The 26999-nt window shown below is 43.1% G+C and overlaps 1 protein-coding gene across 2 annotated transcripts in view; it reads left to right on the top strand.

Annotated features, from left to right (window-relative positions):
• The window catches only part of NCLN (nicalin), a 32990-nt gene extending 29906 nt beyond the window's left edge, over nucleotides 1–3084 (top strand). For both annotated transcript variants that reach the window (XM_051972402.1, XM_051972401.1), the window contains exon 15: nucleotides 657–3084. In XM_051972402.1, the coding sequence (XP_051828362.1) occupies nucleotides 657–716 (60 nt within the window). In that variant the 3' untranslated portion in view covers nucleotides 717–3084. The remainder of the gene's footprint in view (nucleotides 1–656) is intronic.
• The last annotated feature ends 23915 nt before the right edge of the window (nucleotides 3085–26999 follow it).

Below are 26999 nucleotides of genomic sequence, written 5' to 3'. Positions count from 1 at the left end.
GGCTGGGGGGCAGGGGGGCGTTCAGCCGGCCACCGGGGCCTGCCATCCCTGCCCTGGGAGAGCGCGGCTCCCATCTGTCTGGCCCTTGTGGCGCTCACAGCCCGCGGGAGGCTGGGGAGGGGAGGCGAGCCTTTAACAGGGACCAGCACCCCGGGATGGGACGGGTGTCCTGGAGAGATGCAGAAAAGGGATCACGGGTACGCAGTCTGGGAGGGCTGCCTGCAGGAGGAGGAGGTACAGATGAGGAGGAGGGGCACCAGAGACATAGGGAGAAGTGAGGGAGGGCCCGGCGTGGCCCACTGTGGCTGCAGCCGAGAGGGGGCGCGCGTCAGCCTGAAGAGGGCCTCGAAGGCCGGGCAGAGGGAGATGGGAACCCCTGCAAGTGTCCAATCAGTGCAGTGAAGGTCAAGCCCTCCGGCCGCCCGCTCCCCTGCCCCAGGTCACCTTAGGTGTGTCTGCATGTCCCCACCATGCAGGGGCCGCTTTTGGGGCTTCTTTGCTTCTCTGATTCCTGTACACCAGAGGTGCTTAATCAGTGCTTGTCCCGGGGCTGTGGCCCGCTCTGGGTCTGGGGGATTCCGGCCTCACAGAGGGTCCGAGGGCCCCAGGGCCCGGGCTGGCGGCCATGCCCACCGAGCGCTCTCCCTTCCTCCTAGCACTTCGGCCTCCTCTATAAGACAGTGCAGAGAATATCTCTGAAGATGAAGCAGCAGTGAGCGCCCTCGCTGCCGTCAGCCGCACTGAGCCAGCGCCCGGAGGGAGCAGCAGGAGCTCCCCCTCAGCCCAGCCGTCTCCGCCCTTTTGTCCCCCAGCCCCCGCCGGCTCGGGCCGCCTCCTGCTCTTCTCTCCAGAGAAGGGGCGGCCGGGGACCTCCACAACCGCTCAGGCCCCCCCTTCCCCGGCCCAGGCCCCGCTGAGACACTGAATCGCAGGCGTCCTGGAGCTCCCCGGGAGAGTGGCCGGGGGGTCTCAGCCCTCCGGGACCCACGGGCCAGGCCCGTCCTGGCCGAGCCGAGCTCTCCCCCTTGACCTCGGAGCTCATGTTAAAGTGCACACCTGAATTAAAGAGAAGCGGAAACTTGAGGACTCCTTTCCAGGCCAGAGGTTCTGGCCAGGCTTTCTCTCTGCCTTCGATCGGAAGGCCTGGGTGCCCAGGAATGGGCTGGGGCCGAGGCCGAGGCCGGAGGCCGCCCGGGAGGAGACTGACGGAGACTTGGGAAGTGGGGCGTGAGCCCCATCCTGGGGCCCTAGAGATCTGGCAGCTTGGGGCTTATGATGGGAAGGCAGGCTCTGAGTTAGGAAGGGGGCCCGGCAGAGGTGGGGCCTTGGGAGGGAGGGTGGTCCTGCCCCAGGAGGTCTCTCTGGGGGCTTCGGAGGCGATTGCCCTTCGGGGCACTCTGAGAGAAGTTCCCTTGCGGTGGGCTTCAGGCCTTCTCTGACTTTCCTGCTCCCCAATCTGTCTCCATGGGAGGGCAAGTACCCCATACAGCATCCCTGAGCCTTGGCCCCTGGGCACCAGTCTGGGCAGCGGGGGAGGCCCAGGTCCCTGTCTCTAAACCTGTCTCCTCTAAAGTGAGGGCGTTGGACTGGATGACCTCTATGGTCCCTTTCAGCTCTGACCTCCCGGCTTGGTTGCTCCCTTCTTTCTACTCCAGGGGGTCCCTTCCTCTGGGACACGGGGAGGAGGAACGGCCAAAGGAAAACTGGCATTTCTGCTTTCAAATAGCTGAGCCCCGACAAGGGGTGTTGGCGTTACCTTGTGTCTCAGAAAGGGGCCCCAGGTGAGTGCCACCGAGAGGCGGGCCACGGTTGGCTTTCAGGGAGCTGCCCAGGATGGTCACCCTGTGAGGTGGTGAGGTGCCCGTCACTGGAGATGTTTTGAGCAGGAGCTCTTGGGAAGACTCTGGGAGGATTGCCTGGAGCTGGGAGCGCCGGGATGATTCTCTCCTGACCCCGTCTCTCCTACCAATGGGGCTCCCGCACCTGTGCATCTGGACTGGGCCCGTGTGGGCTTGTTTTGGGAGGGTCTTCCCAGGAAGTCCTGGGCCTGGCTCAGCTCCTTCCCAGCTCCTACCTGCCACTTGTACATACAAGTACATACACAGTGGAGATGGCCTGCCCTGGAAGAGCTGGGTTTAGGTGGGAGCAGATTGCCCAGGGAGGTCCCCAGAAAGGCAGGAAAAGAAGGGGTGCTTGAGGAGGGGGCCAAGGGCTGCCCTCTTTGCTGCGCCTCCTCGGCTCCAGGCAGAAGCCCCAGAGGCTCATCTGGTGCCAGCCGATGCCTCCTCCATTTTCCTGCTCAAGGCTCAGAATGGCCTTGTTTTCTACCTGCCCCCCCTCCAAACCCAACTCAGGCCAGCCAGCCCTTGGGCTGGGGTCACCGTTTGCATAATCCTCATGTCTCCCGCCTCACTCCATCCTGAAGGTGCCTCTTCTGCTTCAGGGCTTCAGGGTGGGCCTGGAAGGCTTTTCTCTGGCCCTCCAGCCTGTCCTACCACAGCCTCTGGCCTTGTTTGAGCTTCTCATTGAGCCCTTGGGGCATGGCGGGCCTACCTGGCGCTGCAGCCCAGCCTAAGGGGAGCCCTGGATGGCATCGGGAGGGCCAGCTGGTGAAGGCCCTTCGTGCCCTGGACGAGCTTTCTGCAGTGATTGCCCCCAGGGCCCTCCGGCTCCGACTTGATATGTTCTTGCTCTGAGGTGAGATTTCTGGGGGAGGACTTGGAGGGAACAGTGGGGCAGAAGGAGCTGCCCTGTTTCCTGCCACACTTCTAGATCCCTCCTTCAACACACCCTTTACACAGGTTCCACTGTGGGCGAAATGGGCCCTCCCTTCTGGAGGTCTTTGGGTGACCCAGCTAGCCCTTTGTCTTCCTGGGCCTGTCCACGCGGAGGTTGGACCCAGCTCCCACGGGGTGGTTTGGGGGCCTCCCCTCCCTTTCTATTGTTTTACATGAGCACTGATGTGTTTGGGCTAAGAAGTTTCTGCCTAGGATTGATCAGTAAGGTCAATGGATTGATTAATTCAGGGTCCCTGCAAATTGTGGGAAGAAATAACTTGGAAAAATAAAGCCATATTGAAAGATTTTCCTTTGAGTCATGTTTTAGAGGCTGAGGACTCCAGGCCAAGGATTTTTGAGGGGTTTTTGTGTCCCAGACCCTTTGGGCAGTTATGAGTGCGGTGGATGGTGCTGGAGTCAGGAAAGTACCAGTTGGAATCCTCTGGAGACGTGCTCCTATCCAAGTTCACGGGCTCTGAAAGATCTTTGCACAAACCCTTTAGTGTTTGTGAACTCCAGGTCAAGGATCCTTGGTCTGGAGGGACATGTGCTGCCTCCGGGAATCTTACCTGCTCAAGGGGGTGCGGATAAAGGGGTGCAGAAGTTTGGGCACAGGGGGAGTCTGTAGCCTCGGAAATCTGCACTGCTCAACTTTCCAAACAGGTTGGTGCTCCCCACAGAGCTGGATGGGGGAGGTGATTGTTCCTCAAACTCCCCCAATGCACACTTGGCTGCTGGAGGATTTCATCATTAGGGGCAGAAAGGGGCCTGTTGCGGAATGGCTGATGGGGAAATTGGAGGTTTTTTAATACCTCTCCCCCAGTTTTTTGCCTTTTCTCAGGGCAGGCTTTGCACACAGTCTGGAGTGTGAGCAGATCCCAGCTCTGCAATGCAGGTGGAATAGGTGGGAGGGTTACCTGCCTCCTCTGAGGCTTATTTGAATAGCTGCCACTCTCAGCAGCATTCAGCTGAGCTCTGGGACTCGGCCTTCCATCTTGTTGCTGCACGATTCCGGCTCCAGACAGCCCTGAAAGCTTGGTGGCTGTTGAGTAAGAAGAAGCACCTCCAAGGAGTTCCCTCCCAAGAGCTTTCCTAGTGTAGAAGGGCAAAGGATCTGGCCGAAACTCAGCACGTTGTTCCAGAGAAAGGAAAGAGCAGTGCCCTTGGAATCGGGAAGAATGCTGTGGCAATGGGCAGATCACTCGGCTGAGTAGGAATAACACAGGTTGTAGAAGTTGTAGAAATTGGAGCTGTAAGAGTTCTGACTTGGCACTGGGTCCAGAATCAGAAAGCCCTGAGTTCAGATTCAGCCTCAGCTGTGTGACTCTGGGCAAGTCACTTCCCTCTGTCAGCCTTGGTTTTGTCATCTTTCAAATGAGCTGGAAGAACCATTCCATTCCAACCATTCCAGTGCGTCTGCCAAGAAAACCCCGATGGGGGTTGAACACAACACTGTCATGATTGTGGCTTGGCCAACTAATGGCTGGGTGCCCTCCTCCACACCCCCAGCAACTCACTTAACTTTTTAATTCAGTAAATATTAAACACCTACTATGTGCAAAACATTCTCAAGCCTTGCAAAATAGAAACAGTCCCTCCCTTAAGAGGCTATACTCACCTCGGGGAGGAGGGGTAGGACACATAATGCCTATTCTCTCCATTGTCCTCCCCACCTCCCACCTGTGTCCTAATCCAGAACGGCCCGAGCCTTCCACTCTAACCTCCGGAACTCTTGCTGCTCTGTAATGAACAAATTTCCACGTACACCAGACTGGCTCCGTGCATCTTCCTTCTAGCTCTCCCCGAGACCTGGCTCCCCCAGGATTACAAGGACCAGTTTATTGCTTTTCTCATTTTTTCACTTCTCCATCCAGGTGACAAAAGTAAAATACATCTTGCCTGCCCTGCCCCCGTGGCCACATCTGGACTCTCCATCACCCAGGAACCTTTTCTTTGAGCCTCACTGGGTCTAACAATATCTTGATGATATTTCTATTAATTTGCCACTGGGGATAATCTCCCTCCTTTCTTAGTGAGTTCAGTCCTGGGTATGCAGTCTTCCTCGTTCAACTCCTGTTCTCTTAGTAAGGAGGAAAGAAAACATGAATTTATTAAGCATCTGTGCTACTCTTAAGAAAAAAAGCTTCACATTTGATCCTCACAACATCCCTGAGGTATAGGTGCTCTTATTTCTCCCCGTTTTAAAGCTGAGAAAACTGAGGCAAAAGTCACTTGCCCAGTGTATCAGGCTGGGTTTGAATTTGGGCTCCGGGCTCTCTCCACTGCCAGCTACCTGCCTCAACACGGGCTGCTGTTCCCTCACCTCCCACTTACTTCCTCAGTCTGCGCTGCTGCTTCTTACCTTATTGTAAATCATTCCTCGTCCAGCCTCTTGTACCTCTTCTATTCCTGCTAAATAGTGTGGAGAGGAAATAATGAAGTCCCGCAGAGTGGGCCCACTCTGTCCCAACTGAGGGGCCCTTGAAGCCGGACCATCCTGCTCCCTGGTTCTTGATCTTGAGCTCTGTACCCACTGCTCCAGTCATCTCAAGCTGGCAATAATCCCTTTTCCCATCTTCTCAGCTCTACAGATTTCAAGATTGTTCCCTTTCTCTTTTTACCATCCTTGCTATCACCCCCCACCATTTCCTTCTTTAGGAAGGCACCTGGGAGGAGTAGACAAGACGTAGGCTGCAGAGGACCTGAATTTGAGTCCCAGCTCTCCCACTGGCTGGTTTGAGCATGTCACAACCTCTGGATCTCTGTTTCCCTGGCTGGAAAAGGGGGTGGGGCTGAATGAGCTGAGGTTCCTTCCAGCTCTAGACCTGTGATCCCAGGATAGCCTCAAGTCCCACTGAGGCCGGGCCACATCTGGAGTATTTCATTCTGGGCGTCAAATTTGAGGCATGCACAAGCTGGACAACGGCCCAAGGATCCTCCAGGCTGGATTATTCCTCACAATAATCGATAGGAAAAGACGCCGATATTAAATTAAGTCTGCTTGAGAGAAGATGCAGGGGGTGTAGCTCTCCCAGCTGCCTGGGTCTGTCCCCAGGGGAAAAGATCAGGCCTGCCCTGGTTCCAGGGCAATGGGTGAATGTGGGGAATCGGAGGGAAGCTGCAGTTCAGACTGGGTCAGGGGGAAATTCCTAATAATAAGAGGCTGCTTCTGTCTCTGAGGAGAAAATTCTCCTCACGGGAGGTTTTTAATCAAAAGGGGGATGACCTCTCCTTGGATATGTTGTATCCTTTGAAGCCCTTTCGTACTCTTGTTTTTATTTTATTTTCTCCCAGGGAATCCATTTTCTTTCCCTGCCAGGTCCCCAGGATCCCTGTCCACTCCCTTCCCCCCAAAGTCGCTTTCAATCCTATAATCCGTCCTCTTGGGTTAAGGCCGGTGGTCTTTTCTGCCCCCTCCCCCCAGATGCACAGGGGTCTTGCAGATGCCCAGGTTGGAATAAGGAGGAAACCCCAGCTTTAGGGCACAGGTTCCTTTCCACTTTAGATTTTCCATCCCTTTGCTTGGTCCAGGGGCTCTCCTTGCCCTCTGGCGCCCCCTCCTGGAAGCCAAACTCAGGACAGAGCATTGATGATTGAACCTGTTAGCAGCATTGGCCAGGTGAGTGATGGCTTCCCTGAGTGACAGGCCCCTTGCTCCTTGCCCTCTGGCGCCCCCTCCTGGATGCCAAACTCGACAGGGCATTGATGATTGAACCTGTTAGCAGCATTGGCCAGGTGAGTGATGGCTTCCCTGAGTGACAGGCCCCTTGCTCCTTGCTCTCTGGCGCCCCCTCCTGGATGCCAAACTCGACAGGGCATTGATGATTGAACCTGTTAGCAGCATTGGCCAGGTGAGTGATGGCTTCCCTGAGTGACAGGCCCCTTGCTCCTTGCCCTCTGGCGCCCCCTCCTGGATGCCAAACTCAGGACAGGGCATTGATGGTTGAACCTGTTAGCAGCATTGGCCAGGTGAGTGATGGCTTCCCTGAGTGACAGGCCCCTTGCTCCTTGCTCTCTGGCGCCCCCTCCTGGATGCCAAACTCAGGACAGAGCATTGATGGTTGAACCTGTTAGCAGGATTGGCCAGGTGAGTGATGGCTTCCCTGAGTGACAGGCCCCTTGCTCCTTGCCCTCTGGCGCCCCCTCCTGGAAGCCAAACTCAGGACAGAGCATTGATGATTGAACCTGTTAGCAGCATTGGCCAGGTGAGTGATGGCTTCCCTGAGTGACAGGCCCCTTGCTCCTTGCTCTCTGGCGCCCCCTCCTGGAGGTCAAACTCGGGGCCAGATAGGACCTGGATGAAGATCCAGCAAAGGAGATAGAGAAGGACCTGTCGGATGGGTCGTGGGGGACCCAGAAGAGAGCAGGCAGGTAGACCTGGGGAGAATGACACGAAAGGGGAGATCACATGTCAAGGGGCTGCAGAGAGGCCGGGGGGAGGGAGATGGAGAAAAGGCCCAACAGGTCCTGGCTCCCTCTGCAGAGCAGGTGGAAAACCTGAGACAAGGTTCTGAGCTGAGAGGGCAGAACTGGGAGAAGTCCTGGGAGCTCAGAGTTGGGATAGAATAGTGACTCAGTTAGGGAGCGGTAGGATGGCCCCAGAAACAAGATTGGATCCAGTTCCTCTTTCTACCGAAACATGAAGAAGCGGATTTAGAGAAATTAAGAGTTCACTGGTCAGTTAGAAAGCATCTCAGCTGGGATTCAAAGCCAGTCTTTCTCATTCCAAAACATTCTGCAGTGTATTATGCCGCTCTCCTGGAAATCAGCGTGGTCTACTCTGTGTTATGGTTACTTGGGTCCCGGTCTTAGCTCCCCATAAATAGCATCATGGCGTAGCCAAAAGGGACCTAGGGAGCTCAGCGGATGGAGTGCCAAGCCTGGAGTTAAGAAGCCTTCTCTCCCTGAATCCACATATTAGTTGTGTGACCCTAGACAAGTCATTTAACCCTGTTTGCCTCAGTTTCCCCATCTGTAGCTTCCCCAGCTGGAGAAGGAAATGGCAAAGCTGTCCTGTATCTTTGCCAAGAAAACCCAAATGGGGTCACAGAGAGGGGCGTAGCTAGGATTTCCTGGAAAGCAGACTTTTTGGAATTGTAAGCCCCCTCCCATCCATTCTCCACTGTCCAAATCACTCATAGTAACCTTAGGCTGTTTATACTATTTGTTGCTTCTCTGGAGGGACCACAAAGGCCGTCCTTGTGTATCCCAGAGGCACACTGCTTAGGAAATCACCATCTTCCCTTCCCGTCCTCCCTTCCCTCCTCTAATGAGAAAGGAAGACTTTAGGAACATTGCCCATGAGATCCCCTCTTGGGCCCCCTACTTCTGCAGGAACGCTTGCTGTCTCTTCACACCCTGGCTGCTGCCATTCTGGGGGGTTGGGAAAATTCACTGCCAGTAACTGAATCCTCTGGCCCAATGGGCTGGAGGTTATGGATGGGCTTCCATGTGCTCCTGTTCAAGGCAGCCAGGGTTGGTTGCTGGGGGGAGGTGACTGCCTATGAACAGACTCCCACCTCCCCCATCAGAATCTTAGAATCACACAAGATTGGAGACCTAGAGCGGAAATTAACTTTGAAGTTCATCCTTCTCTTTGCTTAATAGATGAAGATCTAGAGTGGTCAGCTGGATTATCCTGATAGCATTTGAGCCCATCTGCCCTTATTTTAAGTTGATTTGATGTCTTGGACTTTATTCTATCCTCTGGACAGAAAACAGCATCATCCAGCAAATCACTTGGGTTTTTATTGACTACAAACCAAGAGTTCTCATCATTCTCTAAACATACTTCATGGGGAAAGAGGTGTGCTTATCAATTTGATTGGGCAACTCCTCTGATCTACCTTCCTTATTATTATTGGACTCTGTCCCTCCTTTAGGGTCTAACTCTACGGTCAAATGCCTCCCTTGAGTCTCTTTGATTGCATCAGTGAAGAGACTTTCTGTTTTAAGGAGGTTCTTTAGACTGACTGCAACAAATATGATGAATAGAAAGTTGATACACAAAAGAAGTGACCATCTACTTGCTACTGCTGAGATTGTTGCCTGGCCCAATTGAACTTCCTTCTCAAGTACTGAAAGAATTGGGAAATGGAATTGCCGGGACATTGTCAGAGCTTTTTTTCCTTTTAAATATAAATATATTTTTTTTACCAGTACATGTAAAGGCAATTTTGAACATTTACTCTTTTTTTTATTTTTTTATTATAGTTTTAATTTACAAGTTATATGCATGGGTAATTTTTCAGCATTGACAATTGCAAAACTTTTTGTTCCAACTTTTCCCCTTCTTCCCCCCACCCCTTTCCCCAGATGGCAGGATGACCAATACATGTTAAATATGTTAAAGTATAAATTAAATACAATATAATTATACATGTCCAAACAGTTATTTTGCTGTACAAAAAGAATTGGACTCTGAAATAGGGTACTATTAGCCTGCGAAGGAAATCAAAAATGCAGGTGGACAAAAATAGAGGGATTGGGAATTCTATGTAGTGGTTCATAGTCATCTCCCAGAGTTCTTTCCCTGGGGTAGCTGGTTCAATTCATTATTGCTTTATTGGAACTGATTTGGTTTATCTCATTGTTGAAGAGAGCCATGTCCATCAGAACTGATCATCATATAATATAGTTGAAGTATATAATGATCTCCTGGTTCTGCTCATTTCACTCAGCATCATTTCATGTAAGTCTCTCCAAGCCTCTCTGTATTCATCCTGCTGGTCATTTCTTACAGAACAATAATATTCTATAATATTCATTTACCATAATTTATTCAGTCATTCTCCAACTGATGGGCATCCACTCAATTTCCAGTTTCTGGTCACTACAAAGAGACCTGCCACAAACATTCTGGAACATACAGTTCCCTGAACATTTACTCTAAAAAAATTTTGAGTTCCAATTTTTCTCTCTTCCTCTCTCACCTCACCCCCCAAAAAGATAAGCAATTTGATATAAATTATATAGGTTCATCATGCAAAACTTATTACCATATTAGTCATGTTGTGAAAGAAGATATAGACCCAAGAGGGAAAAATAGGAAAAAATTAGAAAGTGAAATATTATAATATGCTTTAATCTACATCTAAGCTCCATCCGTTCTTTCTCTGGAAATGAGTAGCATTTTTTAGTCCTTTGGAATTGTCTCTGATTCTTGTATTGCTGAGAATAACTAAGTCATTCACAATTGACTGTTGTTATAGTATAGCTGTTACTGTGTGTAGTGCTCTTTTGGTTCCATCCAATTTACTTTGCATCAGTACATATAAGTCTTTCTAGGTTTTTCTGAAATCAGCTTGCTCATCATTTCATACATGGATGTATACATATATATGTGTGTGTGTACAAAAATATATACATGTAATATTCCATTATAAGCATATACAACTTGTTCAGCCATTCCCCAACTGATGAGCATCCCTTTAATTTCTAATTATTTGCCACCACAAAGAGTTGTCACTAATTTTTTTCCTACTAAATTTATTTATTTTTAATACACATTACTTTATGAATCATGTTGGGAGAGAAAAATTAGAACAAAAGGGAAAACCAGAGGAAAGATTAAAAAAAAGAGTGAACATAGCATGTGATGATTTATATTCAGCCTCCATATTCTCTCTCTGGATGTAGATGGCATTTTCTATCCAAAGTCTATTGGGATTGCTTTGGATCATTGAACCACTGAGAAGAACCAAGCCTTTTTATAGTTGATCATCACAGATTCTTGCTGTTATCGTGTACAATTAATTCCTGGTCCTGCTTATTTCACTCAGTATCAGTAAGAGATGTAAATCTCTCCAGCTCTTTCTAAAATTAGCTTGTTCATCATTTTTTAGAGTATATTGCATTACCTTTATATACCACAACTTATTCAGCCATTCCCCAATTAATGGACATCTGCTCATTTCCCAATTCTTTACTGTGATGACCGTGTATTTTAAAATTAGCCGGAGTCAGGAATTCAGGTTAGGGGAAAATCGTTGATCTTTATTCTTAGTAGAGGTGAAGAAGGATCGAAGGTGAAGGGGGGGGGGTCGCGATAGCAATGTGAGTAGTTGTGTCCAAGAAGCCAGCCAGCAATCTCTCCTGCCGCTTCCCTTTCCACTCCCCTGCCTCCACCCACCAAAATCGTCATTTCCTATACGACACATCAGGACTTGCACAATGAGTGGGCGGGGCCATTCTTTCTCCAAGCTTATATATTAATAGGGTATGGTCCAATTACTATTTAGGCTCATGTGCTTGGGACCTCAGTGCATCAACTCAAGTCTCAGCCCATTATACTTTACTACCACAAAAAAAGCTGCTACAGTTTTGTACATGTGGGCCCTTTTCTCTCTCTCTCTCTCTCTTTTTTGGCTGAGGCAATTGGGGTGGCAAGGGTCACATAGCCAGGAAGTGTTAAGTGTCTGAGAAGAGATTTGAACTCAAGTCCTCCTGATTTCAGGGCTGGCCCTTTGTCCATTGCCCCACCTAGCTGCCCCTCCTTTTCCCTCTTTTATGATTTCCTTACTATACAGACCCAGTAATGGTATTGCTGGGTCAAATGGTATGTAATTTATAGCCCTTTGAGTCATTTTACAACTCTACCAACAATTATCAATTAGGGAGTGACTTGTATTCTTATAAGTTTGATATACTTCTTTATACATTTTAGAAATGAGACATTTGTCAGAAACACTGACTGTAAAGATTTTTTTCCCCTTTTAGTACTTCCCTTTTAGTCTTGTTTCAGTTGGTTTTGTTGGTACAAAACCTTTTTAATTTAATGTAATCAGAGTTGTCCATTTTGCCTTTCACAATGTTCTCTGGTCATAAATTCCTTCCTTCTCCAAAGAGCTGATTATCTAATTATCATCCTTTATGCCCAAATCATGTGCCCATTTTTGACTTTATTTTGGTATGGAGTGTGAGATATAGGTCTTTACTGAATTTCTTGTTACTAAATTTTCAAAGATAATAGAGAACAGGGGCAGCTAAGTGGTGCAGTGGATAGAGCACTAACTCTGAAGTCAGGAGGACCTGAGTTCAAATCTAGTCTTAGACACAACACTTCCTAGCTGTGTGATTCTGGGCAAGTCATTTAACCCCAATTGCCTCAGGGGGAAAAATTATAGAGAATAATAGAAACATTATAATACTGGAGAAGAGAAAAAACAACTTAACCCAATACCAAAGAGCCAGTGTGGCTCCATTTCATGGGATCAGTCACGCCTTGCCAAATCTCAGTGGCTCCCAACATCATCTTTTTTTAGAGAAATAATTAAGGCCATTTTCCATAAGTTCCTTTTTTTTCCCTCTTCCTCATCTCATATCACTAAGGTGCCTCCTGTCACACATTCCTTCTTTACTCCTGTCTCACAAGAAGAGATGACCTTATTCCTTACCAAGGCTAACCCCTCTACCTGACATTTTTGGTTCCAGTTCAGTTACAAAGTGATTTTCCTAAAGCACAGGTCTAACCTTGCCACCCCCATACTCAATAACCTCTAATGGCTCCCTATTGCTTCTAGGATCAAATGCAAAATGCTCTTTTTAGCATTCAAAGCCCTTCAAAACCTCCAATACTGCCCCCCCCTCACCCTTCCAGCCTTTTAGCATCTTATTTTCCAAGGCATAGTTTTCAATCCAGAGACACAAGCCTCCTGGCTGTTCCATGAACAAGATCTTTTATCTCTATCTCTGAGCATTTCCTCTGTCTGTTCTCCATGCCCTGCTCTCCTTTCTCAGTTCTATCTAGTGACTTTCATGGCTTCCTTTAAGTCCCAGCTAAAGCATCCCTTCTGCAGGAAGCCTTCCCCAACCCCTCTTAATTCCAGTGCCTTCCCTCTGTTGATTATTTCCTATTTATCCTGCATAAAGTTTGTGCACAAAAGGAGCAGCTGATAATGCAGTAGATATAGCTCTCGTCCAGGAACCAGAAGAATTCAAATCTGGCCTCAGACACTTAATGCTGAGTATCATTTGAAGGAAGATGCTGAAACTGGAGCAAAGATGTCACAGTGGGACAGGACAGCAGGCTTGAGTTGTCTGAAGGGTCATTGTGGAGAGAAGGGATCATATGTGTCCTGTTTGGCGTGGGGCTAGAAGGAGGAGCAGAAGGTAGAACAACAAAGAAGAGATGTAGGCTGGATGGCAGGAGGAACTCTAAAGGTTGTCCTGACATGCAGGGAACTAGCTTGGAAGTCAGTGGGCTCCCTCGATGGAGTTCTTCAAGCAAATGTTGGATGGTTCCTTGTCCGGGGTGGGAGTGGAGAGAGAGAGAGAGAGAGAGAGAGAGAGAGAGAGAGAGAGAGAGAGAGAGACAGAGAGAGAGAGAGACAGAGAGAGATATGGAAGAGAGAGAAAAAGAGGAAAGGAGAGATAGCAACAAAGAGGGGGAGAGAGACAGAGAAAAGGAGAGAAAGACAGAGCCAGAGACAGAAGAGAGAGGGAATGAGGGAGAGAGAGAGAGAAAAAGACAAACAGAAGAGAAAAAGACAAAAAGAGAAACAGAGACAGATGGAAGAGAGACAGAAGGAGGGAGGAAGAGAAAGGGAGAAAAAGCAGGAGACAGAAGAGGGAATGAGGGAGGGAGAGACTGAGAGACAGAAAGAGACAAATAGAAGAGAAAGAAACAGAGAGACAAAAAGAGACAGAAAAAGAGACAGAGATGGAAGACAGAGAAAAGGAAGGAGGAAGAGAAAGGGAGAAGTAGAAGGAGAGAGACAAAAGAGAAAGGGAGTAAAGAAGGGAAAGACAGACACAGTGAGAGAAAGAGACAAGACAGACACAGACACACATACAGATAAAGACAGAGACAAGCAGAGAAGAGAGAGACTTTGATTCTTGCACTTCACCCCTTTTGTGATTCTGTGATCAGGTGCAAAAAGAATCATACCCTAGTCTTTATGTTTATGGGAGCGCTTATTCCTTCTTCCATCAACATATAATAAATGCTTGCTGTGTATGGAACATTATGCTGATGTAATGGGGTCCTTTTTGCTCTGCCTCCCCCAAACTACTCAGGTAGATATTCACCTGTTACTAATGGATCATATGGGAGTTCAGGGGGCAGGAGGAGGGGAGCGCCTTCTGGCCATGTAGGACTCCCTGTTGTGTGTCTCCTGATTGGCTTTTGACTTGGAAAACTAAGGATGTGGGGTATCGCACCTGTAGTAGAAGAGATAATTGCTGGGTCCTCTTGGATGCAGTCCTCCAGGTGACAAGTCTTTTCTTTTCCCCTTCATCCCTCCCTCTCTTTTTCTCTGTCTCTGTCTGTTTTTCTTTTTCTTTATCTCTGTGTCCCTCTTCTGTCTCTTTCTGCCTCTGTTTCTGTCTCTTTCTCTCCCTCCCTCTCTCCCTCTCTCCTATCACCCTCTTCTCCATTCCTCCCTTTCCTCCCTCCCTCTCCCCCCCTCTGATACTTTTCATGTTTTCTTTAATTTTTTTAAAAGAAGAATTTCTAAAGGCCCAGAGCCAGGAACATAGAAGAAGGGGGAAGTTGGAATGGAGAGCACAGGAGCCAAGTTGGACTCAGTGTTAGGATCCTTTTCTTCCAACCATGTGGCTTCCCTGAATCCTGAGTCCAGCTGTTCTATCCTCTTCTCTCATCTCCTAGGTAGTGAGACTGAGAAGAGAAGCACAAACCTGTTATGTCCTGTTTCCACTCTGAGGAAAGTCCCATAGGTTTCTTAAACTCAGTATATCCAAAATTGAATTCATTATCTTTCTCCCAAACCCTCCCAATGATAGAGTATAGCTTCTAGGGGGAAATACAGCAGTAATCCTGAGGTTCCCTGACCTTAGAGTGCTATTGTTCTAACAATCTGTCAATGATACTGATGTCCCCTGGCCTTGGAAATATAATAATATAGTTATATATTTCTTCCCCTAGACTTTAGAGAAGATATATAGCAGTGATCCTGAGGCCTTCAGACCTTAGAAGTGCTATTGTTCTAATAATCTGTTTGTGAATGATCCTAAAAGTCTCCTGGCTTTAGGAATACTATCGTATAGTTCTAGAAACTTTGCTGACTGCCAGATAACAATCTGTGGGTCAGTGATAACAGGGTTTCTGAGACAAAAGGTGAGGTTCACACCAGCCTACGCCTTAATTCTACTTCTAAGCCACAAAATGAGCACTTCAGTGACATGAAGAACTGGATCTCTGTCTTTTCTCATAAATTTATCTTCTTGTTCCTGGTTCTTTGCTAAATTCTTTTGTAACTTCATGTGCTTCAATTGGCATTACAATTAAAATAAACTTTGCCCCTTGACTTGAAGATGGGTTCAAGCCTGCAAATTCTTTTGAGATACCTCCTGATACCTGTCGGCAACTCCAACCTTTTGGGGTCACCCCTTCCGAGCGTCTCTGTCTCTGTCAAGGACATCCCCATCCTCCCAGTCACTCAGCCTCCCAATCCAGGAGTCATCCTTTATTTATATATTTCTCTGGCTGTTCCCCCACGCCTGGAATTCTCTCCTTCCTTATCTCCTCCCTCAGCTTAAAGTCTGTATTCTAAAAAAAGCCTTCTCCCAGTCCTTCTTAATCTTAATGCCTTCCCTCACTAGGTTATCTCCAATTTATCCTGCCTCTGTCTTATTCACACATAGTTGTTTGCTTTAAACTCTGAACTCCTTGAAAGAAGGACTGTTTTTTGTCTTTCTTTGTAGTCCTAGCGTTTAGCTAAGTTTAAACTTAGTACTCAGTGTATGACATTATAGGAGACACTTAATAAATGCTAGTTGACTGACTGACAGTGCTTTATAAACAATAAGTGCATAACAAATATTTGTTGAGTTGCTGATGACTTTGGATTCCAGGAAGATCCAGGGAGCTTTTAGGAAAGAGATACTTCTCTTCTTCCTCTTTCTGAAATGTATGGAATTCTTTCTCTGGGACTTTCTGTGAGGGTGGGGAGATGATCTCTCATCCCTTCTGCCTTCCCTCCCTTGATTTCTCTCCAGGTGGCAGTCCTGGCTCCTACAACTCTACAACTTCTTCACTTCAATGATGATAATGTTATGTGCATTTTATAATTATACAATTAATATTATATATATTATATAATCATACATATTAAATAATGATGTTATATATTATACAATTATGCATTAGACAATGATATCACATATAATCATATTTGTATTAATATATTATGTATTATATGTATATTGTGTGTTATATATAATATATGTGTATTATGTATTATGTGTATTTTATATTATATGCATTATTACATATATGCATTATATAATATATAACTAATGTTATACATGCTCTATAATCATATACATTAAATGTTATATATTATACAATGATGAATTAAACAATGATATTCATATATTATATAACCAAACATGTATTAATATATTAAGTAGTATATGTATGTTATGAATTATATGTATATCATATGTAACGTGAATTTTATATGTATTATATCATATGATATATTATATAGTACACATATGTTATATAATCAGACACATCAGATAATGATTTATAGACATTATATAATTATACACATTGATTATCTTATGTTTATTTGTTCATGGGCTACAATGAACCTTTTGTATCTTATTCACTTCCTGTGGTCAATGAAATAAGTGTTGTTTCATATCTAATTTTAAAAAGAATTGAAGGATGATTGAGACTCTCCACTGGAAACTTCCTTCCAAATTGACATTGACCCAAAAGAACTTTCTATGACTTGTCAAACTAGTGATTCTTGACCATGTTTGATGGGCAAGAATATTGTCGAGGTTAACAGTCTTTAGGGAGAAATTAAAGACACTGATGGGAAGCGGGAGGGGGAACAAGTAGGATTTTCGCCACTGTTGTCAACTGAAGTCAAGGGCTTGACAAGGGAAAGACCAAGTTGGGAATGTGAACAGTTGGTTAAGAAGATGGTGTCTGAGAATGGAATTTGGGCTGTTGGACCCCCCCTGCTTCAAAATATAGAAACAATAGACTCTTGGCTAGGAAGGGAGTGCAATAAACAAGGGATGGTAAGGATGAATTTGCTTACAGTTTTGCAAATCTAATTAAAAGGGCTTTAAAATTGAAAAAGAGAGGGGAGAAAAAAATCCATATCGCTCTAGCCACTGAGCACAAAACTAGAGAAACTATCTTCCACATAAGAAGGATGGCAGTGGATGCATGCAGAAATTTATGAGGGGAAAAAATCCAAGTAATGAGGAAACAGGGACACCTATGGCCTTAAAATGTTTATACAAATTGGAAGTGAATTAGGTGAATTAGAGATCTGATTCAAGGAAGCAAATTTGGCCTTATGGACAACACTGAGATTTGGTAACAGGAGATCCTTGATTGTAATGTAACTTTGGTTGGGTAACCCCCAGTTCAAATGGAACAAGGTGGGTATAGGTCATGGTGGGTGGGTCATGGTATCAGAGTGTCATTATACAATTAATAATGTTATATACATAATATAATTATGTATTAGATAATATATATTATTTATAATATATAATATATATTAGAATTTATAAATTAGAAAATGTTATATGCATTATCTAATATATACATAGTGATGTTCTATGCATTATATAATTATGCAATTAGATAATGTTAAATACATTATATAATCATGCACATTAAATTATGTTATATAAATTATATAATTATACACATTAGATAATGATGTTATATACATTATATAATTACACAATTAGATAATGATGTTATATACACATACATTTATATATGTGTGTATACATATGCATATATACATATATGCTTATGTAATTTATATAGTATTACATATATTATATCAACATATATATTAGATAATGATGTTATAGACATGATATAATTTTACACATTAGATAAGGATATCATGCACTATATATATATAGATATACATATGTGTAATGTTTTACATACATATAATTATATATCTTAGATAATAATGTTACATGTATTATATAATTCTATGGATTATATAATATATAATAAGAAAGTATACCCACGTGAGGAAATCTGGGAATCAGAGAGAGGAAATACAAAATTACAGTTTCAGAGTTGGAAGATGTTTTAACTGACATTTAGTCCAGTTTATACAGGAAATGTATAATCCTAACAGCTTAGCTGATAAGGCTTGTCTAACCTCAGAAGGTCTAAAGAGGGACCACCTACTACCTCTTTAGGCAGGCAATCAATAAGTTCTTATTAGGAATTGCTTATGCTCCAGGTACTATGCTAGGAGATGAGGATAAATAAACTAAAAAAGACAATCATTTTTATTTTCATTGATCTCCCTCTTTTTTGGGGGGAAGGCGACATGCACTATATAAACATGACTCTAGACTCTGGGAAGATCCAGTGAAATTTTAGGAGAGCCTTTTCTTCTCATCCTCATCTTCCTCTTTCTAGAATATGTGGAATTCTTTCTCTGGGGCTTCCCTTCTCAAGGATGACTGCTTTTTTTTTTTTTTTTTTTTTTTTTTTTTTTTTTAACTTTGCGTTCCTTTTTCTGAAGATTGGTGACAAATAGTGATCTTGAGGAGGATGTTTCCAGTGACAATCTCATGAGTTTGAGAGAGTGGGAGCCATTCCAATAATGTCAGCTCTTCTATGGCTACTCTGATATTGGACTGACCAAACTATAGGCTCACAGTATTAGATGGGGGTGGGCTCTTGGTACATAGCTTACCACTTCTTTTTATTGATGGGGGAAGGAAGTTAAATAGAGTCAGCACTAGAATTCAGGTCTCCTGATTCTCAGTCTAGGGGTTTTTTAAGCCAGGATTTTTTTTTTGTATCAACTCTTTAAATTTTTAAAATTTTATTAAAGCTTTTTATTTACAAGATATATGCATGGGTAATTTTTCAACATTGACCCTTGTAAAACCTTATGTTCCAAATTATCTCCTCTTTCCCCCCACTCCCTTCCTTAGATGGCAGGTAGCCCAATACATGTTAAATATGTTAAAATACATGTTAAATCCATATATGTATACATATTTATGTTATCTTGCTGGACAAGAAACATTGGATCAAGAAGGAAAAAAAAACTGGGAAAGAAAACAAAATGCAAACAAACTTCTTATCATTAACAGAAAGAGTGAGGATGCTATGTTGTGATCCACACTCTGTTCCCACAGTCCTCTCTCTGGGTGTAAATGGCTCTCTTCATCACTGAACAATTGGAATTGGTTTGAATCCTCTCACTATTGAAGAGAGCCACATCCATCAGAATTGGTCATCATATAATCTTTTTATTGTGTGTACAATGATCTCCTGGTTAAGTTCACTTCACTCAGCATCAATTCGTGTAAGTATCTTCAGGCCTCTCTGAAATCATCCTGCTGGTCATTTCTTTCAGAACAATAATATTCCATAACATCCATATACCACAATTTATTCAGCCATTCTCCAATTGATGGGCATCCACTCAATTTCCAGTTTCTGGCTACTACAAAGAGGGCTGCCACAGACATTTTGGCACATTCAGGTCCCTTTCCCTCCTTTAAGATCTCTTTGGGATATGAGCCCAGTAGAGACACTGCAGGATCAAAGGGTATGCACAGTTTGATAACCCTTTGAGCATAGTTCCAAACTGGTCTCCACAATGGTTGGATCCATTCACAATTCCACCAACAATGTATCAGTGTCCCAGTTTTCCCACATCCCCTCCAACATTTGTCATTATCTTTTTCCTGTCATCTTAGCCAATTTGAGAGGTGTGTAATGGTATCTCAGAGTTGTTTAAGCCATGATTTCTCCCGAATCTTCATACCTGGGTGAGGATTGGATCAGGAATAGCATACAGTGTTTCCTGCATCTTCCTGGGTCTATAGTTGTGGGGGCAGGAAATCTCCATTCTGCATATACTGGCTATTTGTCCCAGAGGTAGTGAAGTGTGGATAGAGTGCTTATCCTGGAGTCAGGAAGAACTGAATTCAAATCGGGCCTCAGACACTTACTAGCTGTGTGACCATGGGCAAGTCACTTCATTCTGTTTGCTTCATCTTCCTCATCTGTAAAATAAACTGGAGAAGGAAATGGCCAACCACTCCAGTGTCTCTGACAAGAAAATCCCAAATTGGATTATGAAGAGTCAGACGTAACTGAAAAAAAATTTCCAACACCATCTTGTTTCCTTCCTCCCTCCCTGACAGGCTCTTCTCATAGCTTGAAAATTGATTTCTCAGAAGTTTTAAAAATCTGTCACCTCCATCGTGTACTTATCTTTAGTTTGTCTGGAAGCTATTCCTACCTTTGTTTTCTTTTAGAGCAGTGCACTTCAGCCTGTGAACTTGAAAATTCAAGTGGGGTCATTCTACTATCATTGATGGAGAAAATAGTTCATTTTATGTGCATGTGTATCTATTTAAATATACATATACATACACACAGATATATATATACATAAATACACACAGAGAGAAGATAGCTAATCTTATATATATATAAAATCTTCACAGATATTTTCCATCCCCCCATTCTTATACTTTTAATTTCTATCTTAGATGTACTTAGGATGATCTTCTGGATTTGGAGTTTCATGCCAAATTTTCTGTACACTCCACCACTGTTTCTGGTGGTTTTATGGGATGATCCAGTTTTTGATCTTTTATTCTTCTCTTCTTATCATTAACTTTATATTTGAAACCAGTGTTGCTCTTGATTGTCCTATTGCTCTGTTTGTCAACAAGGTTAAGTATTCAGAAGGTGGTTGTTCAGCCATTTTATTCAGGTCCAACTCTTGGTGACCCCTTTGGGGTTTTCTTGGCATAGACACTAGAGTGGTTTGTCTTCCTTCTGCAGCTTATTTTACAGATGAGGAAACTGAGGCAAAAAGCATTAAGGGTCATCTAGGCAGTCTGAGGCTAGATTTGAACTCACGAAGATATGAACCTTTCTGATTTCAGACCCAGCCCTCTATGCACCCTGGTGCCACCTAGCTGCCAAGGCTGAGAAGGTTAGCAGGCTCTTTTGACTTTGTAATATATGGATTCATTCTGAGACCTGCTGAAGACCTGAGCTTAAAAAGGCTATCTCCCATTTGCATCCAGGGCCATCTTCAGTCATATATCTGATCTTTATCTGGCCACTGGACCAAGATGTCTCTGGAGGGGAAAGTGAAGCAAGGAACTTACTTAAATACAATTCACTTGCCTGTCATAGAATTGTTTTACACTGGCAAATGCAAAAGCCCATCTTCCATAAGAAATGGAAGGAATCCATGTTGATTTCTGTTCTTTTATCTATTTTCTGTTTCAGTTTTAATTAGGTTAGGTTAAAGTTGTTTTGTTGAAGTTCCTTTATTTCCCTTAAAAAAATTTTTTTTTTAATATTGATGCTTTTAACCATACCGTATTTTTTCAGTGGTCTTCTCCTAGTGGAATTTTCTCTTGTAAAAAATAACTTCAGTTAAGCAAAATAAATGATCATGGCTCATGATTTAGGCTCTTTCCACACCTTGAGTCCAGGAGATGGGAAACTTTGTGCTAAATCTGGCCTGCCACTGTTTTTGTAGGGCTCCTGAGCTAAGAATGGAATTTAAAGTTACATTTAAATACAACACAAAATTGCTGTAACTATATGCAAATATTTAAACGCAACTTTATTTAAAGATGGGAAAGCTATTTTTGATTTATGGCCAAACAAAAAGACTCCCAGATGTAGTTTGCTGACTTGTTGTTAATCCTCTATGCAGAGGAGGGAGAATAGCTATCACTTCTCTGGGACTGAGATCAATCAATTATTCCACATACTATTCTCATTTTTATTCTTTCATCCTTGCTCCAACAAGCCAATGGTCTATACACAGGCAGGTGATTCAGAAATGACTCCCTTATGTACTGTCTGTTAGGACATAGGTATTTTCATTTTGTATGGGCATGTGTGTGCATACATTAGTCATAGCCATTTATGTTGGATTTCCTACTTGAATAAAATATTCATTAAACTTTCATAAGGTTTTTGCATAGTTTACAATTCCTTGCCTATTGTCCTCTTTTATTTAATTCTTCCAATAGCTGGTAAATTTGATAATTACTGGACAAAGGTCTTATATGTAGAGTACTAATCAGTCAATAAACATTTATTAAGCACCTACTATGTGTGAAGCACTATGAGAAGATATTTCCTCCTTGAAATGCAAATTAAGACAACTCTGAGATACCACTTCACATCTGTCAGATTGGCTAAGATGACAGGAAAAGATAATGATGAATGTTGGAGGGGATGTGGGAAAACTGGGATACTGATGCATTGTTGGTGGAGTTGTGAACGGATCTAACCATTGTGGAGAGCAATTTGGAACTACGCTCAAAATGTTATCAAACTGTGCGTACCCTTTGACCCAACAGTGTTTCTACTGGGCTTATACCCTAAAGAGATCTTAAAGGAGAGAAGGGGAACCAAATGTGCAAGAATGTTTGTAGCAGCCCTTTTTGTAGTGGCCAGAAACTGGAAAATGAAGGGATGCCCATCAGTTGGGGAATGGATGAATAAGTTATAACATATGAATGTTATGGAATATTACTGTTCTATTATTTCAGAAAAACCTGGAGAGCCCTATGTGAACTGATACTAATGAGTAGAATCAGGAGATCATGGTACACAGCAACAAGATTATTGATGATTAACTCTGATGGACTTGGATCTTTTCAACAATGAGATGACTCAGGCCAGTTCCAGTAGACTTGTGATGGAAAGAGCCATCTGTGCCTAAAGAATAGCCTATGGGGACTGGATGTGGTTTACAACATAGTATTTTCACATTTTTTGATTGTTGTTTGCTTGATTATTTTCTTTCTCTTTCTTTCTTTTTTTATCTGATTTTTCTTGTGCAGTATGATAAACGTGGAAATATGTTTCGAAGAATTACAGATATTTAACCTATAATGGATTGCTTGCTGTCTAGAGGAGGTGAGGAAGAAGGGAAGAAGATTTTGCAAGGGTGAATTTTGAAAACTATCTTTGCATGTATTTTGAAAAATAAAAAGCTATTATTAAAAAAAAATCTCCTCCCCCCAAAAGCAAAATATAGTCCCTCTTTTAAGGAGCTCACAATCTAATTAGGTAAATTATATGCAAGCAACTGTATACAAACAAGAAATATACAGAATAATTGAAGATCATCAACAGAGAAAAAACATTACCATTAAGGGGCATCAGGAAAGGCTTCTTGTATAAAGTGGGACTTGAGCTTGAACTTGAAAGAAGCCAAGAGGCAGGTAGAGAGAGAATCCCAGGCTTGGGAATGGCCAGTGAAAAAACCGAGTCAGGAACTGCATTGTCCTGTGAGAGAAATAGTCAAAGGTCTGTGCCATTAAGTTCATGGGAATAAGTAAAGTGTAATAGGACTAGAAAAGTTGTAGGAGGACAGGTTATAAAGGGCTTTGAATGCTAAATTTGTTGTTCTGTAGTTTTTCAGTTGTATCCAATTCTCCATGATGACCCTATTTGGGGCTTTCTTGGTAAAGGACTGGAGGGGTTTGCCATTTCCTTCTCCAGTTCATTTTACAGATGAGGAAACTGAGGCAATCAGAGTTAAGTGACTTGCCCAGGTTCACACAGACAGTAAATATCTGAATCTGGATTTGAGTTCATGAAGATGAATCTTCCTGACTCCGGACCTGACACTCTATCAACTACACTGCACCAAATTTTTGAATGCCAAATAGAAGATTTTAAATTTGAACCAACAATTAAGTTAATGTCCATAAATTATCTAAGATCTGTGTGGTTCTTAGCATCCTCTGTCTCTTTTCCCAACATAGTGTCATCATTGCTGCTGAAATGAAAGAGTTGAGAACCATTTAATGTTTTTCCTTTGTTTCAGGGGTTGCCATGGACAACCAAAGGATTTTTCACTTAGCCTATTGGTCGCGATGAATCTCTCCATGTTTCACTAGGCTGCTTCTCAGAATTCAGACAAGGGCTATCACCATAGCTATCCTCAAGGCCATTCTAGCTTGGAATCTGGGAATATAAGCACTTCATTCCCACTGGCATAGTCTTTGGGAGCCTAGAGTCATCTATACTTTTCTGGAGGCATCCAGTTTAATTGCTATTTGATAAGAATATGTATTCAAATTTACATAGTTTCACGTGTCTTATAAACTGCAAATGGTTCATGAATGTTCATGGATTATATTTGCTTGCAATGCTGTGAAGGGATTATCTCCTCCACCCTCCCAATCACAAGCTGCTGCTGCTGGAAAGTAAGGCAGATCAAGCTGTCAAATTCCTATTAGTGGGGGTCCCTGACTGAGCATAACGAGGAAACTCTGTACCTCTGGGTGGGGAGGGCTTCTCTAGCACTCACTTCTCCTTCAAGGATATGGCTTTCCTTTTCTTTGGTCCATTCTTTGCTCTGCCTATTGGCAATGCATGTGGATGCTCAGGGAGCCTCCTTCTGGAAATGCAGAGATGGAATAGCCTTATAAATGTCCACTAAAAATGGCAAGAGCTCGGGCAGAGATTGTGCCAGAGTGAACCTCATGAACGGCCTGTTTGATCTAACTAGCCAACGATCCAGTTGCCAAGACTTTTGTCCCCTGGCTACACTGCATTTGGAAATGAACTTAGTGGGAGAAATATTTGCAGCAGTCACTTTAAGCTTGAGCCTACCTCAGAGAGAAAGGTGGTAGAGGGGACAGTATGTTCCAATTTGGGGTAATGCTTATACTCCCTATTATGTCTTTTTAGTGAGAATCCCTGAAAGGGTGGAGAGAGAATAAATAGAGGGGCAGGATGGAGGAAATTACACAGTAATCATAACTGAAAAAAATTTTTACAGCAAATTTTTCTGATAATTTAAACTGAGTCAAATTTATAAGAACACAAATCATTTCCCAATTGATAAAGCAAATGTACAGGCAGTTTTCAGATGAAGAAATCAAAGCTATCTATATGAAAAAGGCTATTGATTAAAGAATCACAAATTAAAACAACTCCAAGATATTACCTCCTAGCTATCAAATAGAAAAGGAAAATGACAAATTTTGAAGGGAATGTGAAAAAATTGGGATATTAAAGCACTGATTGGTAGAGTCCTGTACTGATTCAACCATTCTGGACAACAACTTGGAACGCTACCCAAAGGGTTGTAAAATTGTACATCACCTGTAACCCAGCAATACCACTACCAAGTCTGTAATCCAAAGAGATTTTTAAAAGCAAGGAAAGGATTTATATGTACAAAAATATTTATAGTATCTTTTGTGATGGCAAAGAATTGGAAATTGGGGGGCTGCCCATCAATTGGGGAATGGCTGAACAAGTTGTGGTATATGATTGTGAAAGAATACTGGATGCATATGGGAAGTGATGCAAAATAAAGTGAGCAGAACCAGGGAGACTTTGTACGCAGTAACAGCAACGTTGTATAATGATCAACTATGAATGAATTAGGTATTCTCAGCAAAACAATGAGGCAAGATAATTCTGAAAGACTTAGGATGAAAAAATGTCTTATCTACTTCCAGAGAAGGAAACGATGGAGTCTGAATGTGGATCAAAGCAAACTTTTTTAAACTTTATTTTTATTGTATTTTTGGTCTATATTTTCTTTTATAACATGACTAATATGAAAATATGTTTTACATGATTGCACCTGTATAGCATATCAAGTTGCTTGCCTTGTCAAGAGGGGAAAGGGAGGGAGAGAAAGAGAATTTGGAACTTAAAATTAAAAAAAACTTCGTTTCCTCTCTATATCCCTTGTTACATGTATAATATGTCCATTTGCATGCACACAGACTATTATGAGAAAAGGGTCAGCAAGAATTGAGAGAATGAGACAAGAGGAATGTGGAAGCTCCCAGCTTTAATAGGTCTTACTTTGCAGGAGACACCATCTGGGTCCAAAAGCATGCGCTTGCCACTGAGAAAGGATTTACTAGACAGTTCAATATAATGATAATAACCCTCTCCTTTCTTAACCTAGAGCAGAGTATTTTTTTGATTGCTCAAAAGTGCCTTTTTCTTTTTTTACAATAGTTTTTTTTATTTTCAAAATACATGCAAAGATAGTTTTCAACATTCACTCCTGCAAAACCTTGTGTTCCATATTTTTCTCCCTCTCTCCCCACCTCCTCCATCTCCTAGACAGCAAGCAATCCAAAATAGGCTAAACATGTACAATTCTTCTGAATATATTTCCACATTTATCATGCTGCACAAGAAAAATCAGATAAAAAAGAAAAAAAGAGAAAGAAAACAAAAAAACAAGTAAACAACAACAAAAAGGTGAAAAAACTATGTTGTGATCTACACTCAGTCCCCATAGTATGGCTCTTTCCATCACAAGTGTATTGAAATTGGCCTGAATCACCTCATTGTTGAAGAGGGCCACATCTATCAGAACTGATCATCACATAGTCTTGTTGCCATGTACAATGATCTCCTGGTTCTACTCGTTTCCCTCAGCATCAGTCCAGGCCTCTCTGAAATCATCCGCTGGTCATTTCTTACAGAACAATAATATTACATAACATTCATATACCACAATTTACCCAGCCATTCCCCAACTGATGGGCATCCACTCAGTTTCCAGTTTCTGGCCACTACAAACAGGGCTGCCACAAACATTTTTGCACATACAGGTCCCTTTCCCTCTTTTATGATCCCTTTGGAATATAAACTCAGTAGAAACACTGCTGGATCAAAGGATATGCACAGTTTGATAACCCTTTGGGCAGTTCCAAATCGTTCTCCAGAATGGTTGGATCCATTCACAATTCCACCAACAAAGTATCCATGTCCCAGTTTTCCCACATCCCTTCCAACATTTGTCATCATCTTTTCCATCATCTTAGTCAATCTGAGGAGTGTGTGGTGGTACCTCAAAGTTGTCTTAATTTGTATTTCTCTAATCAGTAGTGATTTAGAGAATTTTTTCATATGATAAATAGCTTTAATTTCTTTGTCTGAAAATTGTCTGTTTAATCTTTTGACCATTTATCAATTGGAAAATGGTTTGTATTCTTACAAATTTGATTAAATTTTCTACATATTTTATAAATGAGGCCTTTACAAGAAACTGGAAATGGAGAGGATGCCGAACAACTGGAGAATGGCCAAATAAATTGTGGTATATGAATGCCATGGAATACAATTGGTCTGTAAGAAACGACCAGCAGGATGATTTCAGAGAGGCCTGGGGAGACTTACATGAACTGATACTAATGAATGAGCAGAATCAGATCACCATACACTTCAACATCAAGAGTAACAGACGATCAATTCTAATG

This window comes from Antechinus flavipes, chromosome 1 (assembly GCF_016432865.1).
Source record: "Antechinus flavipes isolate AdamAnt ecotype Samford, QLD, Australia chromosome 1, AdamAnt_v2, whole genome shotgun sequence".
Classification (NCBI taxonomy): Eukaryota; Metazoa; Chordata; class Mammalia; order Dasyuromorphia; family Dasyuridae; genus Antechinus; species Antechinus flavipes.
The sequence above is the reverse complement of the archived record's forward strand: the minus strand, read 5'-3'. Positions and strand labels throughout refer to the sequence as shown.